The sequence below is a fragment of the Zosterops lateralis genome (genome assembly GCF_965231275.1).
Source record: "Zosterops lateralis genome assembly, chromosome: 2".
NCBI lineage: Eukaryota > Metazoa > Chordata > Aves > Passeriformes > Zosteropidae > Zosterops > Zosterops lateralis.
The window spans coordinates 86,086,655-86,112,948 of NC_139763.1; the positions used below are offsets into that span (position 1 = coordinate 86,086,655).

The following is a 26,294-nucleotide window of genomic DNA, read 5'->3' on the forward strand; positions in this document are numbered from 1 at the left end:
GTTCTCTGCTCCGCTGAGTAAGTTGTTTTGACTTTAATGTTTTGCTGTCTCATAAGCAAGGGGCAATAATACAAAGATACTCAAAAGCCTGAGTGTCTTCAAAAGAAGCTTGGAAAGAATGTGCCTCTTTATTTGGCTTAACAGCATCTGCTGATGCTGATTATGGCATCCACAAGTAGCTTTGGAGTAGGAATAATGCAATATAAGAAGAAATGATATGTTAAAATCAGAAGAATCATGATCCTGACTACTTGGTTCCACCAATATGAGCCTTGATTTATTTGTGTGATTAAATAACTCAGCTGATGCTAAACTGTTTGCAAATTTTCTTTGCTAAAGTGAATCTGAGTCCAGTAAAAACCAGCCATATCACACTGGCATGGTGGAAGTGCTGAACTCTGCAAAGTAATCAAACCCTGAAGGGACTGGAGTTTAATGTCCATTTTTTTCCACCAAGAAGGCAAGCACAGGTGACTTAAGACTGAGGATAAGGTGATTTACTCTATCACAGAAAATTCTGTTACCCTTTGAGCAAATTTCAGGGCACCTTTTGCTAGCACTTAGCTACAGGGGAAAGGTCGTGCAAGTCAAAGCTTTAAAGTCAAAACATGAGCATAATGGGCCAGATGCCCCAGATGCCTTTATGTCGTCTAAGTTGGTGGTGGTGAAACAGCCCAGCGAGCACACGGGGTTTCCCCGTAAGTATTGTTTTTATTCCAGGAGAAGGCAGACAAAAGAGTTTTCTTCTCCATGGGGAATATAACCAAAGCTTCTGCAAAGAGCCTGTCATGGAGCTTCCTAGCCAATGAAAGCTACATGGTATTTTACAAAAGTGTACACTTTAATGATTGTTAATTGCAGAGTGCTCTTTTAATACATGGGGAGCCTTCAATATCTGAAAATCTATCGAGCATCATGTAGGAAAGGGAGAGGGAGAAGGACATGGGGGCTTTTAGGAGGGCATTTACTCTCTGTCAGTGACATCTCGTATCTAGCTGAGCAGGGGGCGAAAAAAAAAGCCAGAGAAAATGTCCACAGTAGGTTCCATTGACCCAGAGACTAAGAACATCAGGAATTTCAAACTATTTTTACAACTTCACTTTCAGGAACATTAACACTTCAAAATATGTGATTATGCCTCTCATCCATGGTTACAGGACTTTTCCATGAGTATGGTCCTTTGTTGTTTTGGGGGGTTTTTTGTGCTGTGAGAAAGAACTTTGCATCAATTTAGCACAGAACAACTATGTCTTAGATGGAGCAATTGCATCCCAGCCCAACAAAGTTACACATCCCATTGTAAAGACCCAAAATATCCACTGCTATTACTACCTGACTTTTTAGCACCAATGTGGCAGCTTGAGACAGCAAGAGGAGAAATGAATCTTCCACCAGGTTGCCAATCAGACGCTGCTGGTCTTTGGAATGTCGTAATGAAATCACTTAATCAGGTGATATCCTCATAACATACCTGCTACGAGAGTGTGTTTCGAAAGTAAATCAGACTCTTTGTTCTTGTTTCAGGTTGACTTTTGTGGTTACTGCCTACCTGTAGCTGAAATTGTATGATGTCTGTTTGCCATATGAGTGGGGATATTTATAGGCTTTTATTTTGTGCTTAGAAACATCAAATCAGAAATCCTGAATAGAGCAGTAGCTCTGAGCTTTTACACTGTTTTCTGAATTTTTAAAGCCACTCAATAATCAAAATGCTATTCAAATAATTCTGTTTTTCAGCCTTCTGCACTTTTGTGTGCTCAGTGTGCATAGTTCTCATTCTCATGGCTTATCATTGGAGACTTTCTTGCACCCTTTCAATACTTCAAAAGGAAGCTTTCTAAGAAAGATGTAGAGAGATGTTTTACTAAGGTCTGTAGTGACAGGAGAAGGCCATAACAGTGTTAAATGAAAAGAGAATAGATTTAGATTAGAAAAAAATGAATTTTTTATTATCAGGCTGATGAGGCACTGGCACAGGTCACCCAGAGAAGCTGTGGATGCCCCACCCCTGGAAGCTGAATGGGGCTTTGAGCAACCTGGTCTAGTGGAGGGTGTCCCTGCCCATGGCAGTGGGGTTGAAAGTAGATGGTCTTTAAGGTCCCTTCAAACCCAAACCATTTTGTGATTCTGTGACCTGTGTGATGATGAGATCAATGTACACAAGAACCTTTTAGCTTTAGAAAAAATCTACTGTCAAAGGACAAAAGTTTAAATTAATACAAGTCTTTTAACTTTGTGTGATAACACAGTATCTTTGTTACAGATAATTCTGTTATGTTTTCTATTTTGAGACATTTTAAGACACTTTTCAAACATCGAAAATTGAATGATGACATGGAATGGTTGATCCACTTGCTAAGGTTGATGGATAATGTCTAGAAAAGCTGTAGCTCTTCCAAGTTTCCAGTTCTGTTGTTACACTGAAGCAAGATGATAACTTGTTAAGACATTTTCTCTCAGGTATTTTAAATTAATTTTAATGCCTGAAAGAAATGTTCACGGTTTTCCCACTGCACCCAAAACAATGTTGAGTTTTTCACCTTCATTTGCTTGCAATAAATAATGATCTACAATAAAAAAAATCCTCCTAAGGAAAGGGGAAGAGGCAATGGCCTTTTGGGGAAACAATGGCTTTGAGATGTGTTCCTAAAAATCTGTCTGGCACTTAGGCTGTGATGTCCAAAGGACAGAGCAAGTCAAATGGTGTTATGAAGAAAGCGAACCACTGGCTCAGTTCCTGTCTAAACCAGGGATGCCCACTATAAGCTCTTGCAGGTCATTCTAACATGAAGACGTGAGAGATGGAGCTGGCATTAAGCACTTAGGGCCAGTAGAACACAGGCCTGACTGCTGCCCAGGACTGCCTGAGTTGGGAGGAGTGAAGAGTACAGTTTCCATTCTGCTTGGAACTACAAACATCCATGTAACTACAAATATCCCATGTTAAACATAGGAACTTGTGTGCTCTAAGAGCATCTGAGCCCTTGAGCTCTGTAACAGCTCTGCAGCACTTGGGTAACACTCTGGTCCTTGGAGGTGTCCAGCCTGGATGGAATTATAAGATAGCATCCAGTACTGAGCTTAGAAGCAAACTGCTGGCAGAGAGTGGCATGAAATGCCTCTTAGAGCTTGTGACACTGTTAGCATAGAGTAAGTTAAGTGAATTAACACACAATTGCATTTTAATGCCCAAACAAGTGAATTGAGTTAGTCCTTTAATCTGCTGTAGTTCTCCTTTTCTGTGTATTAGAAAAAAGCAGACTCCTACCTGATGAGGTTTTATGAGGTTAATAGCTATGAAGTGCCCAGGCACTCTGATGATGAGGGCTGTATAAACACAAAGATATTATGCAAGCATAGCAATGCCAAATGCTTGATGCAGACTCCTTGTTCACGGTCTGATATCCTCTCTTCTCTGCCGAGTAAATATATCCCTTTTAGATGAAAATACTTGTCCCTCTGCTCAAAGTGCCCTGCTTAAATTACCAGTAGTGTTGGTAACATTCCTTCTTGGTATATGTACCTGAATAAAAATGAGTGTTGAACAGCTCCTCAGGAGACCTTCCTTGCTGTGCTTCCTTGCTGTGTGGGAGTTTAAGGAGCGTATTTTCTTTCCTAATGGTTAAGATTGTTAACAAACACAGTCCTCATTTACATGGTAAAAAAGGAGTTTTGAACTCATGTATTGTGATGCTGTAGTTGTGCAAAGACAACCTTGTTTATGTTAGTAAATGACAGGTGACCTAATTGAGACTGAAGTGGAAAAATCACATATTTTGCTAAATTGCCTAAACCTACTGTCTTCAGTGAGCTACTCAGATTACTTTTCAATCCTCTTGTAAAGATTGTTTCTGATGCACAGGTTTAAATAAACTAACCACTTGTCCCTAAGAATGGTTGGCAATCTCAGGTACATGTTTGTGAATAAAAAGAGATTTATAGGCCATGGAAATGCTCTGTTTCTTTACTAGTTTTGTTTATACTAAATGGATGTGATGTTAGTGCCATGGTATAGTTTTTTGGAGAAACTACAGTGTAAAATATCAAGGCTTTCCCTTCAAAAAGAAATGTCATTCCAAATGTAGTAAATACCAGATCATTTAGCTATGTAGAGCCTGAAGCTGAGCTGGATACTGATTGAGTATGAAATGTTTATGTTGGGGATGGAAGAACTGATATGGTAAGCCACAAGCCACATTCTTTTGCTTTATATTTGCAAGGGGCAAGTATTAGTTGTGTAAGGATATGATTTCCATCCTCTTCATACATGTGTTTGCTTTTTAAGTAGTCTGTCTTGTTCCTTAACTGCACTTGTCTTTATGTAATGCCTTGAAATAGATTCACATGTGCACTGGATGACTTTGCATGGCCCAGAAACCTACAGAGAGCTTTGTCCTGGTATCACACAAATCTAAATGGTGCTGCTCGTTTTCAGTTCTAAAGGATATGTCTTTGATCTGAATAGAAGAGCTGAGTTGTACGAAGGACTGCTCAGACATAGTTGCTCACATTTGTGATGCAGAGCACAAAGGCATGTGTGCAAGATGGGTCTTGAATTGCCTCAGTTTTTACTTGGTCTTAATCAGGAAAAGCTGTCAGAGATGTCTATAAAGGCTTCTGTGTACAATTGGTGGGTAAAAAAAAAGAACCTATATAATACACTGTGAATATGGCAAAACAAACCAGAGTGCATTTCCCTAGGATTTATTGGTATGTTAGGAAATAATACTCCTTGTATTTCTGTGTTTACCACATTGTTACCCCAGCCTTGGGAGCTTTGTGAAACACTGTGCCTGGTTATCGTGTTATGCAGACCATGAGTCAGGAGTGGTCCTGCTAGAAGAAGCAGAGTGGATTGTTACAGGTGATCTAAATCGAGTTTAAGTGGGTGGAAAGACCTAGGGAGCTGGTATGGTAGAAGCAGCAGGGGCTGTCTAATTGCATTAATTCAATTCTTGTCGTAAAGCAATGACCACTAATAAGGCACTGGAGCGAGGGTTTAGAAAGAGAAAATGCCCCTGTAGTTCTGAAACTCTCCCAAACAGAAAAAGATGACTTTTCTCATTGCTCACCACAGCCATGCACCTGTTTGGCCTAAACTGGCACCTGCAGCCGATGGAAGGGCAGATGTATGAGATCACAGAAGACACGGCCAGCAGTTGGCCAGTGCCAACGGACGTCTCCTTATATCCTTCGGGGGGCACAGGGTTAGAGTTACCTGACAGGAAAGGCAAAGGAACCAGTGAAGGTATGGTTGGTGTGTGTCCATGTTGTGAGTCCTCTGTCTGCCTCTAAACTCCAGCCGTCCAATCTCATGTTCCATTACCTTCAGTGCTGCCATCAGCAGGTGCTTTTCCAGTCTTTCATGTCTAGAGCTAGTAGTTGTCAGTCCTGTTTCCATATGTTTCTAAGTTTCATACCCCTCTGATGTCCACTAATGCAATAAAACTGTGTGAAACCTTCTCCACACGTTCAAGGCATTCTCACAGACTACAGAAGGCCAGCATGAAAACCCTGCCTCGAATGGCTGTTTTCATGGGAAAACATTGTCTCTTGAAAATTAAATGATTCCTGGAGCACTGGATCAAGCTTCCTCTACAGCACTGCAAAAATGTTTGACTATTTGTTGCCACTTAGCAAATGTTTTGAAGACCAAAATACTTACAGAGAGCTATTACGCTGTAAGTTTTGGCACTCCAGAGTTGGACATAGCTTTGTAAAAGTAGGCAGATAAAAGGCCCGGTCTCCACAAAGTATCACAGTGTTGACAGAAATTAGAAGCAGCTTATGGGTCCTCAATTCAGCAGCACCTTATTCAGCAGCTTTACATCATTGTGTTCTTTTTTTAGGGGCACCACTGCTAAAAGTACTTGTAAGCTCCGCAAAGTCTTATCCCTACCCAGACACAGCTGGAGAAATGAGAAATGCAAATTTTCAGAAAGCTTTTTTTTGTTTGTGTGTCAAGCTTCCCTATATAAAATTAAGAGATTACAGTAAAATTGAAGCAATAGACTATTTTTGATAGTTATTTTTGTGGAAGTTTTTTGGATAGATAAGATGTATGCCACTGTTCTTGCAGCTCACTGGACTCAAAAGTTTCCACAGAGTTCCTTAAGCTTTGGCTGACAGCCTGTGTTTATGTGTTTCATTTAAATTAATTGTAATGGGTTTTTTTTCCATAAGAGTTTTTCTGTCTTCATTAGTTTAAATAAAGGCCATAATTATGTGTTTTCCTTAAAACAGTGTATTTACTGGTAACTGATGTCTGCCATCAAGTTGCTACAAGGAAAAATCAGCTAAGCAGATTATTCTCAGCAAACCTTACTAGACAGTACAGCAAGCTGCAGACAGCCCTGCTGTTGTACTCAAAAATACTTCACAACAGATCCCTTTTTTCCCCCCCTCTAACTTGCCATATGTTTCATTTTTGAATTATCTAGCTTTGATCTGTCCATCTCCTTTTAAAAGTCAAAATGAAAAGAAATGTATGTATTCAAAACTGCCATCCAAGTGGAAGACCTCCACTTGATTTTATTTTAGCCACATTTACAGTGACATGAGTTGAAGTTTTTATTGCTGTTCTGTTAAAAGAGAAATCTGGGAAATAGCCTAGTTATGTCATGAGAAGACCCCTCAAGTTACTGCTTTGTATAAATCTTAGGGAATCTGTAGGCTTTAGAGGAAAATACCCTGTCCTGACTGAGAAGCACATGGCACATCTTTGGCACAGGAATAACACTGCCCAGCATCCAAATGTAGCTCTCTCCCCATCAGGTAACTATGTAAATAATTCTGGACTAGCAGTGCTGCCGGGCTTCTGTTCTAAATCAGAATGTATGTGATTGAAATTTATTTTTTAAATAATTGAAATATATTTGAATGTCTTCCGGATCAGAATGAAATAGGCTGGAATATGTTAGGAACATCCTTGGAGCTGATCTGAATGAATCATTACCAATGTCTTGCTAACTCTCAGACATTTCTTCTCATCTGTGGCCCTGCTCCAGAACAGCATTTACCTCTGTTCAAGCCCAACCCTATTTACCAAAGCACTTAACCACATGCTTACATTTAAGCATGTAATTGACTGTGGTTGAAGTCAGAGCTATGTGTGTTCTTAAGTGTTTTGATGGGGGTCAAGGAACCATCCTGTGAGAAATACAGAGAGATTCAGCAAGGTCTGAAATGAAATAGTTCATTTTGATATCCAGAGAAATTAGGAACAGTTGCTACGGCAACTAAAAAGTTCAAGGTAATGTGCAGAAAGAGCGAAGTAATTGACAGCCCAATTAAGAATTCAGACCTGAAGTTCATTTTAAGGAGTCAGGTATTCTGATTAAAAGCCAATTTCTGATTAGAAGCTGAAATGGCTTTTTTATTGTACTTTCTTTGTGAAGTATCCAGGCCGTAAGGCCAAATACTATTGTAGGCTTCAACTGGTTAAACAGAGGAATTTCGGGGACTGAATTCAGGCTGGTGAAGAGAACTTCAACTTCTGTATCAGGATGAGCTTCAACCTCCGGCAACATGACAGTAACAGCTCTTAGGATATTGGCTTCTCAGAAATACAACTGTCCACCAAGAAGAGACATAAATTTTGTAATTGTACAAAAAATTATTTCTGTGAGACTGTCTTTTGCAATCACAGAAGCATTTTCGTTTGCATGAGCAAGTGCTGCTCTCTCTACAGATTACACCCTGTGCTCATTTTCTCCAGGCTCTGTCTTGCATAGCAACATCTGTCATATTAAATTCTCACCTCCCTGATTCACTCTGATGTACAATCTTTATTAATGAACAATCATGTGGCATATCAAATACTTAAGGTTTTCATCTGAATATCTAAGAACCTATAAAACATGTCAGTAGTAATAAGAAAAAATGTATCCTTCATTTGAACCACAACATGTGATGTCTTTAGCTCTTCTTTAATAGAATCCTCAATCTTTTTATCTTACAATAGTGCAATAAGAAACTTTCCATGATGATCCCAGAGAATTGCAACAGCATGAAGACATTGGAACTGTTTCCTATAATCCTGACAGTGTGAAAAGAAAATTTTAGTATGCCAAATAAATACTATCAATTCAGTTGATAAAATAATTCCCTTTGGAATCTAGCTGGGTGATTTTCCTTGTGCAATTATACTCTATTAGCACAGAAGTATTCAGAAAGAATGTCCATTTACCTAAGATGCTTCTGATTATCTGCTTCAATATGTACATGGACTGAAAAAGGATAAAAAGTCAGCAGATTTCCCCCCTGTATTTATTTACAAGTGATGAGCAAAGATAAATGGGGATCTTGTAAAATTAAGAGTAGCTTTTTTTGTGTGAACACACAGCCTTTGCATATACACCTTTTGTTTTGGTATGCATAAAACTTCTGCCTCAAGATAATTCATGCCATCAAGTCCTGCTCCAGCAGTGTCCTTAAGCAGTTGCTGACTTTAAATCAAGGTTTAGTGTTACTGAAGCCAAAAGTCCTGTAAGGAAAAAATCTCCATCCTTAATAGTTAATGCATATCATTTCTATATGCATATCATTTCTATATTAATTTTCAGAGACAGCTAACAATTTACATCTGTTTCTCCTGGAGAGTTTGTGTTAGGATGGTATGTGGAGAAATTTAAGGCAATACTGTATTTAATATTATGTAATCCTAAAGGAAATGTCATTTGAAACAATAAAATGCAATGTTCTACCAGTCACCTTTTCAACATGGCAAGTAAATTCTGAGACCATTTGACATAAATTCATGATAGACATTGAAAGGATATTTATTTCCTCATTCCTCAAATGGTAGGTACTGGAAGAAAAAAAAATCATAATGTGATTTTTCTACAAAAGAATGTATGTAGCCAGAAGTTTCCTTCTTATTTTATTGGAATTGTTTACTCTGTAAAACACAGCGTAGTGTGTGCTGTAATGGCACAGGGATAAGGAACAAATTAATTTGAATTTCCAAAATTAATATTTAGTCCTTATTGGTGACATTTTGCTCTCCTCACTAAAGCCAGAATTTTTCAGGTGACACTACTGCATGCTTTTCCACTAGAAGTGTCCTTAATAAAGCCTGTTTGCCAAGCAGTTGCCTTCCTCATCATCCCTATGCCCTGCAGCCAATGGTTATAGCACAGGCTGAAAAGGGAACATTCTGGCATTTGATTTTTCATTCTGCCCCTTATTCCCTGGTCTTCCTTTGGGTCCAGATTTTTTGAAGCAGCCACCTGTTTTTGGAGTTATGACTGCATAAATTTCTAACCTGGAATTCCTCAGGTTAGGGGTGCCAGACTCCCCGCTGACTCCCTTGGACATTACAGCATGTCCTGATCCCATTTGAATCCCCAGGCTCTCCAGCCTGTTATTTTTAGAAACAGATGCCTCAATTTGTCTTGTGAAAGAAAATGGATAATAATATCATACTTTACAGATTATATTGAAACCAAATTAAAACCTGTCATGTTTCTTAATAGATACTGCACAAGTGCAGGGTATGGTCTCCTTTGTTTATCTCAGTCCTTTTTGTTCATTAGCTTTTTGTTGACTATTTCAAATACTGTTACCACTGTCAAGAATTAATTTAATAGAGAAGCATTTTCCTTTCCCCACTTAGGCATCATTCATGCTGCTGTTCTCCACACCACCATTCCACTCTGTGGCACGTCTATCTCATTCTCGCTACACTTCTCTTTATTAAACTAATGATGACTTCTCCATTCCTAAACTTATATTAATTTAGGATATAATGTGATGATTTATTCTTATCTTTGGAATGTAATTACGCACTATCTGATGTTACAATTTAAACAAAAGGCCATTTTTCTTCAGGTTGCTCTTCTTATGCTCATGTTTTCAAACAAAACAGTTACTGAAGCCAGAAATAATCCTGCCAGTTTTCCTCCCATAATCATATGGATTGGCTAGAGAAAGTACTCTGAAGACTTCAGGATACTAATGAACTGTTTCTCAAGATCAGTGTCAGAGATAACCAGTATGATTAGATTACTTTCAGGATATAAAGACTAATTCAAGAATTTTGTTCCTGTGTTTTGGCAGGAAAGCCCAGTAGTTTCTTTCCAGACGACAGTTTTATAGACTCCGGAGAAATTGATGTAGGCAGACGAGCCACACAGAAGATCCCTCCTGGTATCTTTTGGAGATCTCAGGTGTTCATCGACCACCCAGTGCATCTGAAATTCAATGTGTCTTTAGGAAAGGCTGCGCTGGTTGGCATCTATGGCAGAAAAGGACTCCCACCATCACACACACAGGTAATGGGACCTTATGTCAATTAAATTTTGTTGTCTCAAGTTGATGATTGTATGATGTATTGTTTTATTTCATCTATTTCTTTCAAGAATTTGTTGCATGCTTGCAAGATGCCCAAGATCATTTATCTAGAGAATGAGAATCAAGAGACAGTTGAAAAACTTTACACAAATTAATCTGGTGAGCTGTAGGCAGGGACAGAGCAGGCAGTTGCCTAAGGCAGCAGGCTACAGAGGAGAAGGATTTTCTGAGGCTGGTAGTCACTGAGGGTACCAGCTGGTTGCTCCAAGCAGCAGAAGATACCATTTTCTCCATCCAGTGTTTTGCACAAAGGCAGCCACACTCAAACTGCATCTAAAGGAATCTTCTCTTCAGCAGACTCACATACCTCAGGTCTGTCTCTCTCCCAGCCACTGCCTTTCCTGTCTCATGGTAAGAGCAGCAAGACCCCAGTTGGTCACCTTTATGGGAGCAAGATTCACTTCTGTCTTCCATGCTGGAATGACTTGAGCCAACCCTTCACATGATGTATGCTGACTGTCAGCTTAGACTGAGGTTTGTCTGGGCCAAGTAGTTAGTGTATAAGAAAAGAAAACAAATTATTTTACAGAAAGCCACCAACCTAGATAGAAATCAAGATCCATTTATTATTCTGTAGGACTAAAATGAAAGCAGGTGGTTTTTTAACACACCTTGACAAAAAACGTATCAAAAAATTACTTTGTGAGAAAAGCTCTGAAGAACCATCCACTTAAGTAAGGATTTTATATGCTATTTTCTCTCCTTTCTGTTTCAGTTACTAAGCTGCTCTTACCCAGATTGATTAATATATTAGGACATAATACACTGGCAATGCAAAGTATCTTACTCCCACTTGCATCAGCAGGTTATCAAAGAATTAGTAGGTTTATGTTAGTATGTCTTGCCCTTGCCCTCTACTATTACCTGAAAATACTAGAGATTTATAGAAGTACCCTGCGTTTTTTTTGTTTTGAACAAACAGATATGTTTATTATGATCTCTGTGGATAATATGGTATTTCGTACATATTAACACAGCTCCAACTTATTTCTGTCAAAGAGGTGTCATAAATCTATGCTTCTTTGCCTACTTTTCTGCAGAATTAAAATATTTCAATAGGATCGGCAGATCATAATTTCAGTGCCACAGTAAGGCTGTTACTGCCCTTTTCTAATCAGTCTCTTTTCACAGGGAGAAAACTTAAAAATCCTTATATAACTTAACTTTAAAATCCTATGTTAGTTAAATAAATGTATAACTTAAAAATATTTATAACTTAAAAATCCTGTGTTAGTTAAATAAAAACTCAAGTCATGATTTCATAATACTAACTTTAGATCAGAACTCTGTATTAATTTTAATTGTTTATTATCATTCTTAAATTTTGTTATGGAACAGAACTTTTTACATGGATAGGTTCAATTGTTTAAGTAAAACACCTAAAATTTGATACATAAACCTCACTTTTCCATGGAGTGCAGTCATTGGTTTCCTACGAGGTCGTAAGTCCAGCAAGCAGATACGCTCTAGTGTGGGCTCCACTGTCCATGGGGCCAGAGGTCCTGCAAGGAGCCTGTTCCAGCACAGGCTTTGAATGGGGTCACAGCCTTCCTCAAGGCATCCACTTGCTCCTGCATGGGTCTTCTCTCCAGGCTGCTTGCAGGGGGATCTCTGCTCCCCTTTGGAGTTCCACAGGCTGCAGGGACCCAGCTGCCTCACCGTGGTCTGTGCCAGGGGCTGCTGGGGCTTCTCAGCACTCCTGCTTCTCCTTCTGCACTGACCTTGGTGTCTGCATAATTGGTCCACTTACTCCCCTCTTCTTTGGCTGCAGTTACTTGTATGCAATAATTATTTTGCCTTCTTAAATATGTTATCAAGAAGGTGACAGTGGCTACCATTACTGATGGGCTCAACCTTGGCCAGTGGTGGGTCTGTCTTGGAGCCGTCTGGCATTGGCTCTGTCAGACACAAGGAAAGCTTCCAGCAGCTTCCCAAAGCAGCCACCCCTGCAGCACCCCCTGCTACCAAAACCTGGCTGTGCAAACCCAATACAATGCTCAAAGTCTTACCTATCCGTGCTAAAATAACAAACCATTTCAAATTCTCTTTGGGAAACTTTCTCTGGCTGTGGTGATTGTTTTCTATTTTAGGGTGCCAACAACTGTCGTCACTAGTAACTAGGAAGGAAATGTAAGCTCAAAATTTCTGTAGTCTTAGAAATAGACCATGCAGAAACCCAAAATAGTTTACTATTAACAAAAGGCATTTCTTCTCGTTCTTCTCAACTAATCATAATAAGTTACATAATTTTGTTATGGTCTATTAGATTTAATCTTCCTAGATCAAATCCTTTTTTAAACTCATTTTAACCTAGGCCAAATTTTAATAAATCATAAATTTTTAGGATAGGTTGTCACTTCTTGCAGAGGGCATTTTTCCATTTGTGCAGCTTGAATTGATTAACATGGTATTTTATCAATGATTTTCTTGATGGCAGTAACTAATTGCCTATTAAAAATCTTTGAATGTATTAAAATACAACAAAGCCCATTCCATTTGTGACTCAGTTAATATTTACAACTAGTAACTAGTAGCTTGGCAAAGTAATCAACATCTGCAGCAGCATCTTGCAAATATTTATTTAAAAAAAAAAATTGGTTTTGGCAGAAAGCCCCAAGTAAGCATAACCCAGATTGGAGTGGAACAACAGCAGCTCACTGTACCTGAGTGCCTTGAAATGGTTTTCACCTCACTAAGCTCTGAGAAACTACATCTAATATACTGCAGGAAGTGGATGCTTGTAAGCACAATCCACAGGACATTTCTTAGATGTCTGCTTTACAGTGAGGCAGATTGCATCCTGGAAGTGTCTCTTCACTTGCAATCCAGTGATTCTAGAAACTTTCTCAAGTTCTGTTTTAAAAATTGAATCAAGCTGTTCCATCATGCTCCAAAATTAATATGGAAATACTTGAAATTTTCTCTTACTGGTTTTACCTTCTTCAGTTCACTTGTTCCTTACTCCAGCTCAAGGTCTGTTGAGATATTCCAGCCCCCAGACACTACGATGATGTCCTCTGTCACTGTCCTGCTCAGCTGTGTCAGGCATGGTCACACTGAGACCTGACGAGGCATCAGCCTAGGCAGTGGCTCATGCTCAGAGTGGCTTACAGACACCTGGGTCCCAAAGTGTCTTTCAAACCAACCATTCACCAGTATCCTCTTAAATCCTTCTGTTGTTTTCATAGAATCATAGAATATGCTGAGTTGGAAGTGACCTATGAGGATCATCAAGTCCAGCTCCTGACCTTGCACAGGAGACTCCAAGAATGACACCATGTGCCTTACAGCATTGTCCAGACACTTCTGTGACCACTTCCCTGAGGAGCCTGTTCCAGTGTTCAGCCACATTCTGAGTGAAAAACCTTTTCCTAATTTCCATCCTAAACCTCTCCTGACTCAGCTTCATGCTGTTTCCTCAAGTCCCTTCACTGGTCGCCACAGAGAATTAAGAGATCAGTGTCTGCCCCTGCACTTCCCCTCAGTGAGGAAGCTGTAGACCACATTTGATGTCTCCCCTCAGTCTCCTCCAGGCTGAACAGACAAAGTGCCCTCAGCCACACCTCATACAGCTTCACCTCCGAGCCTTCTCCATCCTCATGGCCGTCCTTTGGACCCTCTCTAAGAGCTTAATGTTTTTCTTATATTACGGCACCAAAAACTGTCCCCAGCATTCATGGTGAGGCTGGGTGAGTGCATGGTGAGTGAGGCTCATGGTGAGTGCAGAGCAGAGCAGGACAATCCCCTCCCTTGCCCATCTGGCAGTGCTGTGCCTGATGCACCCCAGGGCATGGTTGAAACAGTGTGCATTTTTATTTATGTATGTTTAGAATTAATACTTGCCTTGTATTTTTAGATTTTAGATTGAAAATTTTTATAATTTATATTTACATCATATTTTTCCAAAACAGAAGCTCTGTCTCTAGCAGAGCTAACTTTGGGATAGACACCCAAAAGGAATGACCTTTGCAGTGTGGCAGCTTTTACATTCTCAGAAAGATACTTCAGCACCAAATTTGAGATCTGTGTATTGAAATATAACCAAAAGAAAAAAAAAAATTAAAACAAGCTTTAAAGATAATTTTCTGAAAATAAATAATTAAAGATACATAATTAAAATAATCTAGGGACAAATTCTGTCATTTCATATGCGAGCTGTGTCATATATAGCTTATTGCTTAAAATGTTCTAGGAAATAAACACTTCTTTTTTTAACTCAGTAGCTTAACTTTTTTTTTAACTTTTCCTGCATAAGAAAGAACATGGCTTCAAGTTGTTGTCTTGGTTGACTCTGAATACCATACCAGACAACTTAATAACAGGCACCCAAATTTTACTGGAGTAAAGTGAAAAGGGATAAGCAGCCTAAATACTGGTGCCACAGTCAACTAACACTCAGCAGCCATTCTGTGCAGAAACACTTATGGGTTCAAAAATAAGTGAACTTATTTCAGTACTTCTTTCTATCTGTTTGTCTTCTTCCTGCCAAAAAAAAAATCACAAACTTACCTGATCAGCTGGATGAGAGAGGCAAAAACAAGTGAAGTCAGGGAATAGAAAAGCTGAATAGTGCCTCAGCTGTTGGATATCTGCTTAGATAAGGTTCATTTAACATTTGTGATGTCTGCTAGGCTTAAATGTGCCTGATCCCATTAATATAATACCAGACAAAATACAATTATTGTGGGAAATCAGTGGAAGGTTATTTAACTAAATGGAGTTGCAATACTAGTATTAAAGCAAAGCAGTTGTTCAGTTGAAGTTAACCTTGCAAAAAGTAAATGTGTCCTTTTGAGGGAAATACCTAGTGCCACTCCTTAAATGGGACTTTTCTGTATTATTTTTTTGTTTTCCATCTTCATTTTCTATGATCTTCTAACCACTTTTCCTGTTGTTTTAAGATAAAACCCTTGTTGGCTAAGCAAAATACTTCTGCAAAACTTCTACCAGAGTTCACTTTAAAATAGTTCTTTCTTTTCCCTTGGTGAAAGTGAAAGTACTTTTCCCTTAAGTAAAGTTCCCTAGCAACTCTGGCAAACAACCCAGTTGGGCTAGATATATTTTTCTGTCTTACTTTGCATATTCGCCAAGACATAAAAAAAGATAACAAATAAGCTGTTTAGTGTCATTTACAGTGCAGTTGAGGCATGGTTTCACGTTTTCCTGTCTGTATTTCTACAGAATGAGAACACCTCTGTAAGGCCAATATGCTGCAAGTCACCTTCTAAACAAAGATGATTTTAAGATTCATATAATTACAGAAAAATACATTCATATACCAGCTATTTCCGAAATGGTTACTTGCAGGTAGTCCAGGAAACTACTTGAGTTACCAGAGCAAATCCTGTTTATGATGCTTCTTCAGACCCAGAATAAGAGGCTAAGCTTGAGGAAACCTGATAAACACACAAATATCACTCCCTCTTCTGTTTCAGTTTGACTTTGTTGAGCTCCTTGATGGAAGACGTCTGCTGACACAGGAGGCGAGAAGTTTGGAAGGACCTCAGCGGCAGCACAGAGCTTTTGTGCCCTTGGCCAGCCACGAGACAGGATTTATCCAGTATTTAGATTCAGGAATATGGCATTTAGCCTTCTATAATGATGGCAAGGAGTCGGAAGTGGTTTCTTTTCTTACTACTGCTATTGGTAAGGATTTCCTCTATTATTCTTAAACTCATAAATATGCCTTGGGGCCAGATATTAACACACGTACTCGAATTGCATGATGGCTTTGTGTGGTTTTGGAGAAAATGCTTGGAGGGGATTGTATTTAGCAACATGCTGAATACTATTAGACCTTAAATGTTGAGTAAGTATTTTGTAGGTCTTTTAAGTAACTATAACCATAACGAGATTCTGCCCAGTGCCAACCATGGATTACAAGCTGAAAAATCCTTGCTTTATTTTCTTACTTTGATTATTTAGTTGGCTTTTGTTGGTTTAGTTTGATTTTTTGTTTGTTTGATTGGCTTTTTTCTCTTTCTGAAGCAGAGGTATAGGAATGATTGAAGAACAGACAGCAGCATCATTCCACAGTTCTGTGTGACAGACAGTCCTGCCATTGAACACCATCAAAATCACTCAAGCTGGAGTTCAGGCAGAGTACTGGGTTTAAAACTCCAGTAAAGTGCATAGTAAGCCTTGGTAGTAGCAACCACAGTAACAGGAATCCCTGTTTCTCCTTGCTAACAGAAAGAAGCTGATTGCATAAGAAGAACAAATTAACTAAATAGGTCTTATGACTTCTCTGGCAATAAAACATCCTGTCAATTCAGCTCACAGGCATGGATTTGTCACTATCCAAACAGGAAAAGATGCTGCCAGTGGGTGCCTGACAGCACACAGAGTATTCTTCTTCCACCTTGTAAATATCTAAGTCTGTTTCTGATTCAGTAACATTTAATTTTAAATTTGATTGACCCGCTGAAACTGTTCATATACCTAAATTCATTTGGTTGTAATTTAAAGATAGCACTCAGCTTTCTTCTAACCACAGTGTTTAATGGACTTTTTTTCTTTGCAGAAAAAAGCAGACTCATTCCAAGGCTGCCATTAATCCCTCTCCCAACAGAGGCATTGGTGTTGAGTCTCAGCTGTCTGCAATAGTTACCTGAGAGCTATGGGCTGTAATTTGTCTTGGCAGGTTAATTAAAAAGTTTAGGTCTTATTAAATCAGAGTCATTAACATCCCAATATTCCATTTTAACACTAAAGTTTATCTAATGCAGAAATGGAAACTGCTGTAATACTATGTTTTAAATTTTAAACCTGGAATTGTGATCTTCTGTCTTGTTTGCAGCTGAGCAACACTGGAAGTAGTTGTATATTAGCTTATGAAATTAAGTCTTACTCTATAGAATGCAGATTTACTTCCATTTAGTTTACTTTAGTAATTTGATTTTTTACTTACAACAACCACTTAAGATATTCTTCAGATGGCAGCTTTTCTTTCTTGTTTAAGAATGTATTCAGTTCAAAATTTCCCATCACAAGAAAGAAATCAGTAAGGCTCTAAGAGCAGAAAACACATTTAAAGCACTGTCACTACTTGTTCTTGTTTCCAAAGTGATGCTTAAGTGTTCTAGCCAGACTTTTCTCTTGGCCTCATTGCACTAATACAGGGAAAAACAAGAAGAAAACAAAGAAGAAAAAAAGCATTCCTAATTTGCCTTTGAGCATCAAGGGAATGGTGTGGGTGAGAAGCATGTCAGATTGTCTTCAAGGCAATCTATTATTTTTGGTTTTGCTCTGCTGTACTTTCATGACCGCATGATAAGCAGAACAGTCCACCATATGGAGCCCATGACATATTCAATATATCCCTTGCTGACCTTGAATCATTGAGTGTTTCTGTGATTCAGAAACAAGGAAGTTTTCTTTTGCTACACAGGTGGGAATCACTTTATCCACTGGTAGCTGTATGTCAACACAAAGCTGTAGTGCAGAAAAGCCTGTCTAAGCACAAGCTATGCATTTTGAAACAAACTTAAGTAGAATTTTTAGAAGTTTTAGGTAGGAAAATGTTGCTTCTTGGGTAGAATTTGTCTAGAATTTGTCCAGAAAAGTGTAGCATTTGTATAAGTACCATAAAAACACTGTAATAGCCTTAACAATTTGGTACCTTTCTCCTCAATCTAGATTTCAACAGCTTGTTTTTTAAAAAAAAGAAAGTCAGATGTTTTGTGTAACTCTAATGCTTCAGAGCTTTTCTAGTATATTCATGAAATCTGGCAAGACATGGTGCTAGACTGTAAATACATAAATACTGTGGTACTGTAGTGTTACTATTTTTTTTCACTGCCCAAGTAAAGAGGATAAAGCAACCTGACATTGCGTATGAAGCGTGTGAAGTTGCAACACTAAACAAATAAGTCACACGTGATGGGAGCCTTAGATCTGTCTGTGCGGGGTGAGGAACCTTCAGAGTTGTTGTGTTGATTGCCAGAGGCAAGCTGCCATTTAATTTGATTCCTGTGGCAATATCACCTAAAAATATCTCCCTTTATTATTCCACGAGCATAGGGCTTACAGTAAGAGCGAATTTGAAAAGTATAGCTGTGATGCAGGAAGAAGTAGGATCCGATGATCTGAGAAGAGGACCAGCAGCCTGGAACTCCTGAATTCTGATTGATGTATTAATTCTGCCCCAGCCTAGGCTCATGTTTCAGCTGCTCACCGTGTAAAACCGAGGAGAGTGGCATTTCCCCAGAGATGCTGTGAGGGTGATGGAACTGCTGGGAAAATGAATGAAGCATTAATTAATAATCACAGATAGTAGTAGAAAGCACAAAATTGATACTGGTGATCATAATGATAAGTTCATAAAGCGAAATTGTGCAGTCATTGCTCCAGGCAAACATTCCCTGCCAGTGAGGACTCACCAAAATAAATGGCAATAGCTTTTACTTCGGCAATAAACATGTTGGATGGAAAGAGTGCTGATTTTCCAAGTCTTATCTGCTATGTTCAACAGACCGAGCTGTTCAGAGCCAGCAAATCATTGCAGGCTCTGTATGACAGTATCAACTGCAATTACTGTGCAGTGCTTGCCTGAAATGATTTGGCTTCCATTATTCTGGTGAAAACTGGAGAAAAATGGAAAAAAGCATCTGTATTCCCAGTTTGATAACACACAGGTAATTTCATAAATTGTGAGACTGTCCATTATACAGCTTTGGAATGTGATAAAGTATAACTAAATCCACTCAGGAACATTAGCACAGATTCTGAGGGCAGGAGATGGCAACTTGGACTGTTTTCTAAATGGGTGTGGAAGCATCATCACTGAAGGGTTAGGTGGTGTCAAAATGTGTACCTGTTACATGCACTGAATATAAACCTGGGGAGAATACAGCCTTGTAATGCCTGTCAGAGCTTATACTTCTGAATAATACAAGAAATTCAGCTGGAGGGAAAAAGATTATTCTGGAAAAGTTTTCAGTTTGCTTAATAGCATTTTTATATCCCATTCTTCTGAATTACAATTCATTACGTTATAAGGGAATGGACAGTCAAGGTCTCTCAATAATAAATTAACCTTTTTGTAAATTACATTGGTGGCGCTTTCTGAAATTCCTAATAGAAACACTTCTTTGAGAAGCACCTTGTGGATTCACAGTCTGCCACTATCTGCCTGATAGTGGTAATTTATTTAGAACAATCTTGTCTAGTGAAGCAAAATAGTAGGCTGAGGAATAAGCTGGAATCGGCACATCTGAGACAGAGACTTTGGCCAAAAGTCTGCTCAGTAAAAGGAAGAAACATCTGAGAACCTGAAGAGAGCATCTGTGGAGTCAGTGTCTTCCAGCAGCTGTTACTGCTGAGCTCAGGCAGTCTCAACTGTGCTGGGCCATTGAGAAATCAAAAGGAAAAGCAAAACCAATTGTCTGTGAGAGGAGAGCGTCACTGTTTACCAGCTTGTCACCCAGCAAGTGCCAGGAAACACATGTAAAACACCCAGAATAGGATGCATCTGTCTATCCCCTACCTTCTACATGAGACAATGCTGAAGTTAAGAAAAGGACCATTCTTTCTGCCTCCTCTGGCATCTGTAAAAAAACCCTGCTGTAAGCAGTTTCCTCCACTGAAGTGCAAGACGAGCTCCAGTGTGATTTGTAAGGAGCTGCCAGCACATCCAGCACTTGGCAATGCACACCACAAGGCACATGCCCTTCCTGCAGTAGCACAGCATGTAACCTACCCCATGCAGTCCCTAGGACAGCACTAAGGAATGGTACCAGCAGAGGAGCACTTCACAATAGGACTGAGCTCACAGAGGAGAAATTGCAGGGCACAGAGACAAGCATGGGACTGGGGACCCTCCTTGTTTGAGAGGTGACAAGAATGGCTTCTTTAACATTATGTAGAAGTGCCTTTGTGTTTAGCTTATTCTTAGCAAAGGGAGAAGGAAACATCTGAGTAGCTAAAAATTTACTTCCCTGCTTTTGCTGCTTACGTGTAAGCTAACTTAAACTCTAGCAATTTCCACTTCAGAGAGGATACAGAAGTGTGATCCACTTAGAGTCTCAAAGCCATTCGTGTTATTTACACTTGCTTTACTAATGTCTGGAAAAACCTAAATTGGTTTCATGTAAACATTGAGGAGTCAGGATACTGTGCAGAGTAACATAGGATGTGATCTGTTCTGGCTTGCACTTTCCTTTTATCTCCTTAATGCCTCAGTTACCTGACTTAAAAGTCCCCCATGAACTAGTAGATCTTCGGGATGCTGAAGGAGGAAAAGTGATTTTAATGTCCCAGCTACCCTTTTCTGAACTTCTCCTTAGGCTAAAGAGGCTGAAAGTTCAGCAAATACTTTGCTGAATCAGAACTCTTTAACTGCTAATGAGACTCCAACTAGTCCATGGAAGAGCTTATTCTCCCCTATTGCATCAGTATGGTCATCTTAGCCCTTCTGTTTCAGAGCGGGAGGTGGAGCACTTCCACCTTGTGCTAACCCTCTGCAGATAATTAGTTAGTGACCCATTCCTGCCCACACTCACAACTCTTTTTTTTTTTTCTCTGCACAGAAAAAGAAATACAACAACATATGAGAACTGTGCCAGGAAGGAAAATCACCTAATTTTTGATGTTATTGATCTCTCTGCTACAAAGTAACAGCAGAGCTTTGCAGGCTCTGCAAATAGTTTTTTCGACTTTGGCTCTGTGTGCCCCCCTGCAAGCAGACATCTGATGCTCTTGTCAGATGGGCAATGCTTTTTTTGATTACTCTCTTGTTGCTGCCAGCTCTTTTTTTGATGCTTTGTTTCCTGCTTTCTGCTCTTGCCTAGCTTCTCTGAGTGTGGCCAAGCTGATAGGTCTCAGGTAGTATTTAGAAAAGATACAGTCACTCAATTCATGTAGAAAGCAAAAAGTGAATTTATGAGTCCCTGCCAAGCTGTGTTAGGTTTTTCTTTCCTTGTGTATTTGATCTCATGAATGACATTCTGTTGGCAGGTCTGCTTGACTAAAAATTCTTATCCTCAGAGCAGGTTCAGGTTATGCTGCAGCACTACAAAATGTCTTCCTCTAAACATCCAGCTGGCCACAGAGTGTAAGGTTCTCTGTGAGAATTGAACTAGTCCATACAGAAGGTTGGCAGTAGGACAGGAGGTTGCCCTCTCCATCCTAGCCGAATCCAGCCCAGTCTGATAGGTTCACAAGGCGAGACACAAATGTGGGGTGAACTCCCTCTGCCTGAGCTTTGTGAGCTCCAAGAATTCCCCACTCCAAGCAGGTGTTGCAGTGTGCTTGATGAGATTTCACTTTCATCCAGCCCATGTGTAAATCTAGTCTGTTCTCTTTATAGGGCTTAATAAAAAGCAAACATGGGCTGAGCCTGGATTTGGAAATGGAAAGAGGGCTGTGCAGAGGTGAAACTTTTCACATTAGTTTGCACTCCTCATATCCAGAGTTTGTTTGCTGTTCTCAGTAAAATAGTGATGATGATTTTGGATAGATAGTGACACAGCCCTTAAAATTTTAGCAGCTGGAAGTCAACAGCAGCTTTATCACTACTCCCTTAATCTTTTCACGTTTTTCCTCAAAACTGATGAACAGCTTCATTTCCCAGTGAAGTGAGCCAAGAGGGCAAGCATGTTCTGGTGTTGGAGTTTATCTCTGTGTCTGCCTTTTCAGACAACTCCTAACAGATCAAACATTCTTCCTGGTTCTTAAATCCCTTTTAGCTTCAGTCTGTAATGTTTGTACGTGATCCTATGGTACACTGCTCACTAAATGTTAACTGCAGCTTTCTGCCTGCTGCTCCTTAGATCTACAGCACTTCCAAGGAACAGGAAGTCCAACCAATTGTTTCAAATCTAGATGTTACTTGTAATGACCTTTTTTCTCTCTGCAAGCATCTGAAACAATTCTTGCATAGTAACCCCGCTTCCCAAGCCATAATGGCAGGCAAAATTATTATTTCAGGATTTTTCTATTGAAGATGTAAGGCATCTCTAATAAAGAGGAAATTAAGGCACATCCCAAAGATAATTAAATAATAAGGAGCCTGTAAAGGTCAGATGCTTGGCTGTGAAGACTTCCACGCTGCTCTTTCTGTGTAGAGTGTATCTCTTCAGTGATGATTGGTGAATAAAAACTAGCAGTAGAAAATGAAAATGTGTAAAGCTAGTTTAGTTTTAAAGCAGGAATGCAATAATTTATTTAATGCTAGATTTGAAATTTTTCTTTATTTTTTGATTTCTATATGTACACACCTCTTTCAATAGATCTTACAGTTACAAGTGATAACTTGGGTGGAGAAAATAGAAAAATTGAGACATACTTTCATTTATATTGTCATTTATATATTCATTTATAGAAGAAATTAGGCTATGTTTCTAAAGACTGCTTGGATGCCAGTAAGTATTTGTCTCAATAGAAGTGAGATGTCTGAATGTCTTTAATGTTCCGGATTTTGTCTGTTTTTAATCATTCTTTAAAGTGGTAGAAAAATGAAGGTAGATTTGTCTTTTTGAAAAGCTTTGCCTACATCTGTACTTACATGGACTGGTAGCATTAAACTTGCATGTCCATGTGCTGTGTTCAGGCAGGCAAGTTCTCTTGATCTGACAGAACTTTTACAAAAGGTTTATTGATTGGGGAACTACTTTAGTTTTAGGGTCCAGAAAAGGTTTATTTATTGCTGAAGTTAAAGCCTTTTTCTCTTCTCTTTTCTTTCTTTCTTTCTTTCTTTCTTTCTTTCTTTCTTTCTTTCTTTCTTTCTTTCTTTCTTTCTTTCTTTCTTTCTGTTACTTCTTTCTTCCTGTTATTTCTGTCCCTGTGTTTTTCTGTTCACTTTTTTTCAGAACAGCAGAATTCTGCTTTAATAACATGGCATTTAAGTACTGTCTGAGGGGTTCTGGAGAAATGTGTAAAACGGTGCATATGGTTTTCGTTTTTACACTTTTGCATATAGCTCTTTCCACGCAGCCCAGACTGCGGGCTAATGTAAGCACAGCTTGTTTTATTCCTGTGTCGTATTACCAAGCTGCTAGAGCAGCTTTGTGCAGGTTTTTCTTTCCATGAATGCTCCCCTGCTAAAGCACAGAAATAAGGTTGTGGGAGTTACTCATCCGCTTTGGCAAACAAAAGAAGAACTCTTTCTGTACTAGAACAACAGGCACTTTAAAGCCTTACTTTTCCAAAGGCTGTATTCACGTGTACATACTTGCATGCAAGACCACAAAAGAACAGAAGCCAACAACACCAGCAGCTCAGGAGTCACTGGACCAATCTTCATTTTGCACAGGGGCCGAGCAGTTGAGAAGGACATGGTCTGTGCTGTCACTCCTGGCGTATGTTGGCTTTTTAAATGATAACAGCTGGTCTGTGTACTAGATGTGTTACTGCTTTCTTTTGCTGCGTGCTACAACAGTCTCAGAAAAACACAGATTATCTTAAACTGATTTAGATAGATTACCTTAAACTGATTTCTAGACAGCTTGCCGGAGGCTCTGAGTAGGAGCAAGATTTGACCACATTTCTGCAGCAAGTCTACAAGGGGCAGGAGCAGAGCCATGAGTACTGCTTTTTGTCTGGCCCTGACAGAAGACCACCAAGAGTTCAGTGCAACTGCCTGAGTACAGGACTTTGGTGGCACCTGAGATGCCACAGAGAACTGAGGGCATCTGTACAAGGGGATGACAGAACCTGGAGGGGAATAAGGCTCCTGTGTAGACCAGACATCCTGCTTGAGAGCATGACCCTAGCATGAGGCACTTACCTAACTGAACCTCACATATCAGTCATTCCAGCCAGTACATCCTTAGTCATCAGGCTAGATATATTAACTAAAGACTTGGTGTAAAATGAAATTTAATTTTTTATGCACCCAAAATTGTAACATTGCCACGGTTTCAAGGCATTTGTTTGACCAGAAGATATTACATTTGTAGTTCTCTGTGTGTGTATGCAAGAATGGTTTGCTTTTTCCCTCCTGTAATACACCAACTTAAAACATCATTTAAAATGAAACTCAAGGCCAGATTTAGCCTTGCCCTGAGCTATGACAACAGAAAATGTAATGTACTGAACGTGAAGTAACTTCCCTCTTACTAGTGCAGCTCCAGCAGTTGAACCCTGAAGGCTGAATAATTGTTGTTCCCTGTATTAGTTTGTAACAATTTATGAGAGTGGGAAAGAACAAAAAAAAATTCTTTGCAATCCCCTGGGCAAAAAGAGGATGTAAGAGTTTCATCTACTGAAGTGAAATTCAGGTTTAAAAATATTCCAACTGCAAAAAAGGGAATCTGGGAAGAAAATAACTGTTCACAGTGTGTCTTTCTAGATCTCCATAGCCATGATAGCCATGTCATGGTTATGTTACAAGTATGGATTAAAGTCTTATTGTGCTTAGAAGCTGCACTGCAGAAGGAAAAAGAAGAAGGCTTCATTCAGTCCAACAGCTACTCTTTGTTTAAAATCATTCACTGATTTTTTTTTTCCCAGCTAACTTCCAACCTGTGATCACATTTCAAGTGCTTTGGAACAGAAGGTGTTTTCAGATGGTCAGTGTATGATTCCTTAAGAATTGTATTTCAAGACTCTTTTGTGCTTTCAGCATTGCTCACTTTGTAAGGAAAGAAAATGGTGTTCTCTGTTTGGCCCTATGGACAGGAGAAGTACATTAGCAGGATTTCCTAAAAGTTAGTGAAGTCAAGGGAGATTTTACCATCAAGTTAAATGGTCATATGCATTGACCAGTGCCCAAGTGCATTAGAAATCTCATTACACTTTATGCTTTCAACCATCTGAGAGCTCCAGATTATAAGGCATTTTGCACTGGAAAGATTTCTTCTTAATAAGGAAGCAGTAAGAGAAAGGAATCAGGGAGATAAAGCTCTCTGTCAAAGGGCAACCCAAGTTCAGACCAAACGTGTCAATGGTTTCTGAAATGAGCAGTCTTGTTCTCTTCTTTATTTACTCCCCAAAATATTCACACTTTCTCCCTTTCTGTATAACAGAAGTTAAAATAGGACAGAAAAAAGCTGACTTTTCAGTATTTCCAGCTGGGCCTAGAGTCAAATGTGCTTGAAATAGTGTGAGAAAGACTGATAGGATTGTGGTGAGAGCCATTTGAATACCTGGATAGACATCTCAAACCAGGCCAAAAAAAGTACAAGCAGCTCAAGGGAAAATGTGCTCACATGATGTACTGTGAAATTTGGCAAAATCAGCAGTTCTTGATTTCAATAAACAACCCAACTACCTCTGAGCACCAAACCTTCTGTGCTTCACCATCACCTTGTAAAATGGCCCAGCCTGTAGAGTCACTTCTGCAGGGGCAGGTGTCTGTTGTCAGTACCCTCATGGAGATTGGGGTGTATTTGCACTTGCAAATTGCTTTTTTTAAATGTTCTTACAGAAAAAGAGGAGGGAGAATAACATGCAATTCAGTATTGTGGTTACTGTCCTTCTCTCTCACTTTCCAGATTCAGGAGTGATTTGAAGAGTTGTTTAAAGGACTGCCTGCTTGTTGCCCTTTTTCCAATTTAGCATCCTTATACCTGCATGTGAGGATTAGAGTTCCACTGGGATGTGAGAGCAAAACGGGGTTATATGCATGGGTCCTTAATTAAAACAGACCTCCCAGCCTTAGGAAAAAGAAAAAAAAATCAAAATCTGGCACAACATCAACTAGCATTAGCAGTATCAGCATCACACTAGGTGCCCTACAGAAGAGGAAACTGTGAAAGAGCACTCAAAAATAATGACTGAGTTTCCATGATGCTGTCAAGACTTTCACATCCCAGGCTGCCAGGTGTGGATTACTTGAGCTAGAAGTATAAAAGCTGTATAAAACACAAATGAAGCAGAAAAATTGAAATCTCAGCAGGTGATGATGTACTATAAGAAGGAATCAGTCGTTTAAAGCTTCATCTGGGGAAGGAAGAGGAGAAGCAAGAGCATACCAGACCCAGCATTTCCCCATTTCCTTT

The 26,294-nt window shown here is 39.3% G+C and overlaps 1 protein-coding gene across 1 annotated transcript in view; it reads left to right on the plus strand.

Annotated features, from left to right (window-relative positions):
• TENM4 (teneurin transmembrane protein 4) overlaps nt 1-26,294 on the plus strand; it is a gene marked incomplete at its 5' end in the record, with an annotated part of 340,098 nt that overhangs the window by 156,868 nt on the left and 156,936 nt on the right. Inside the window, 3 exons of the mRNA XM_083855254.1 lie at nt 5,078-5,248; nt 10,060-10,274; nt 15,789-15,999. Coding sequence (XP_083711380.1) covers nt 5,078-5,248; nt 10,060-10,274; nt 15,789-15,999 — 597 coding nt within the window. The remainder of the gene's footprint in view (nt 1-5,077; nt 5,249-10,059; nt 10,275-15,788; nt 16,000-26,294) is intronic.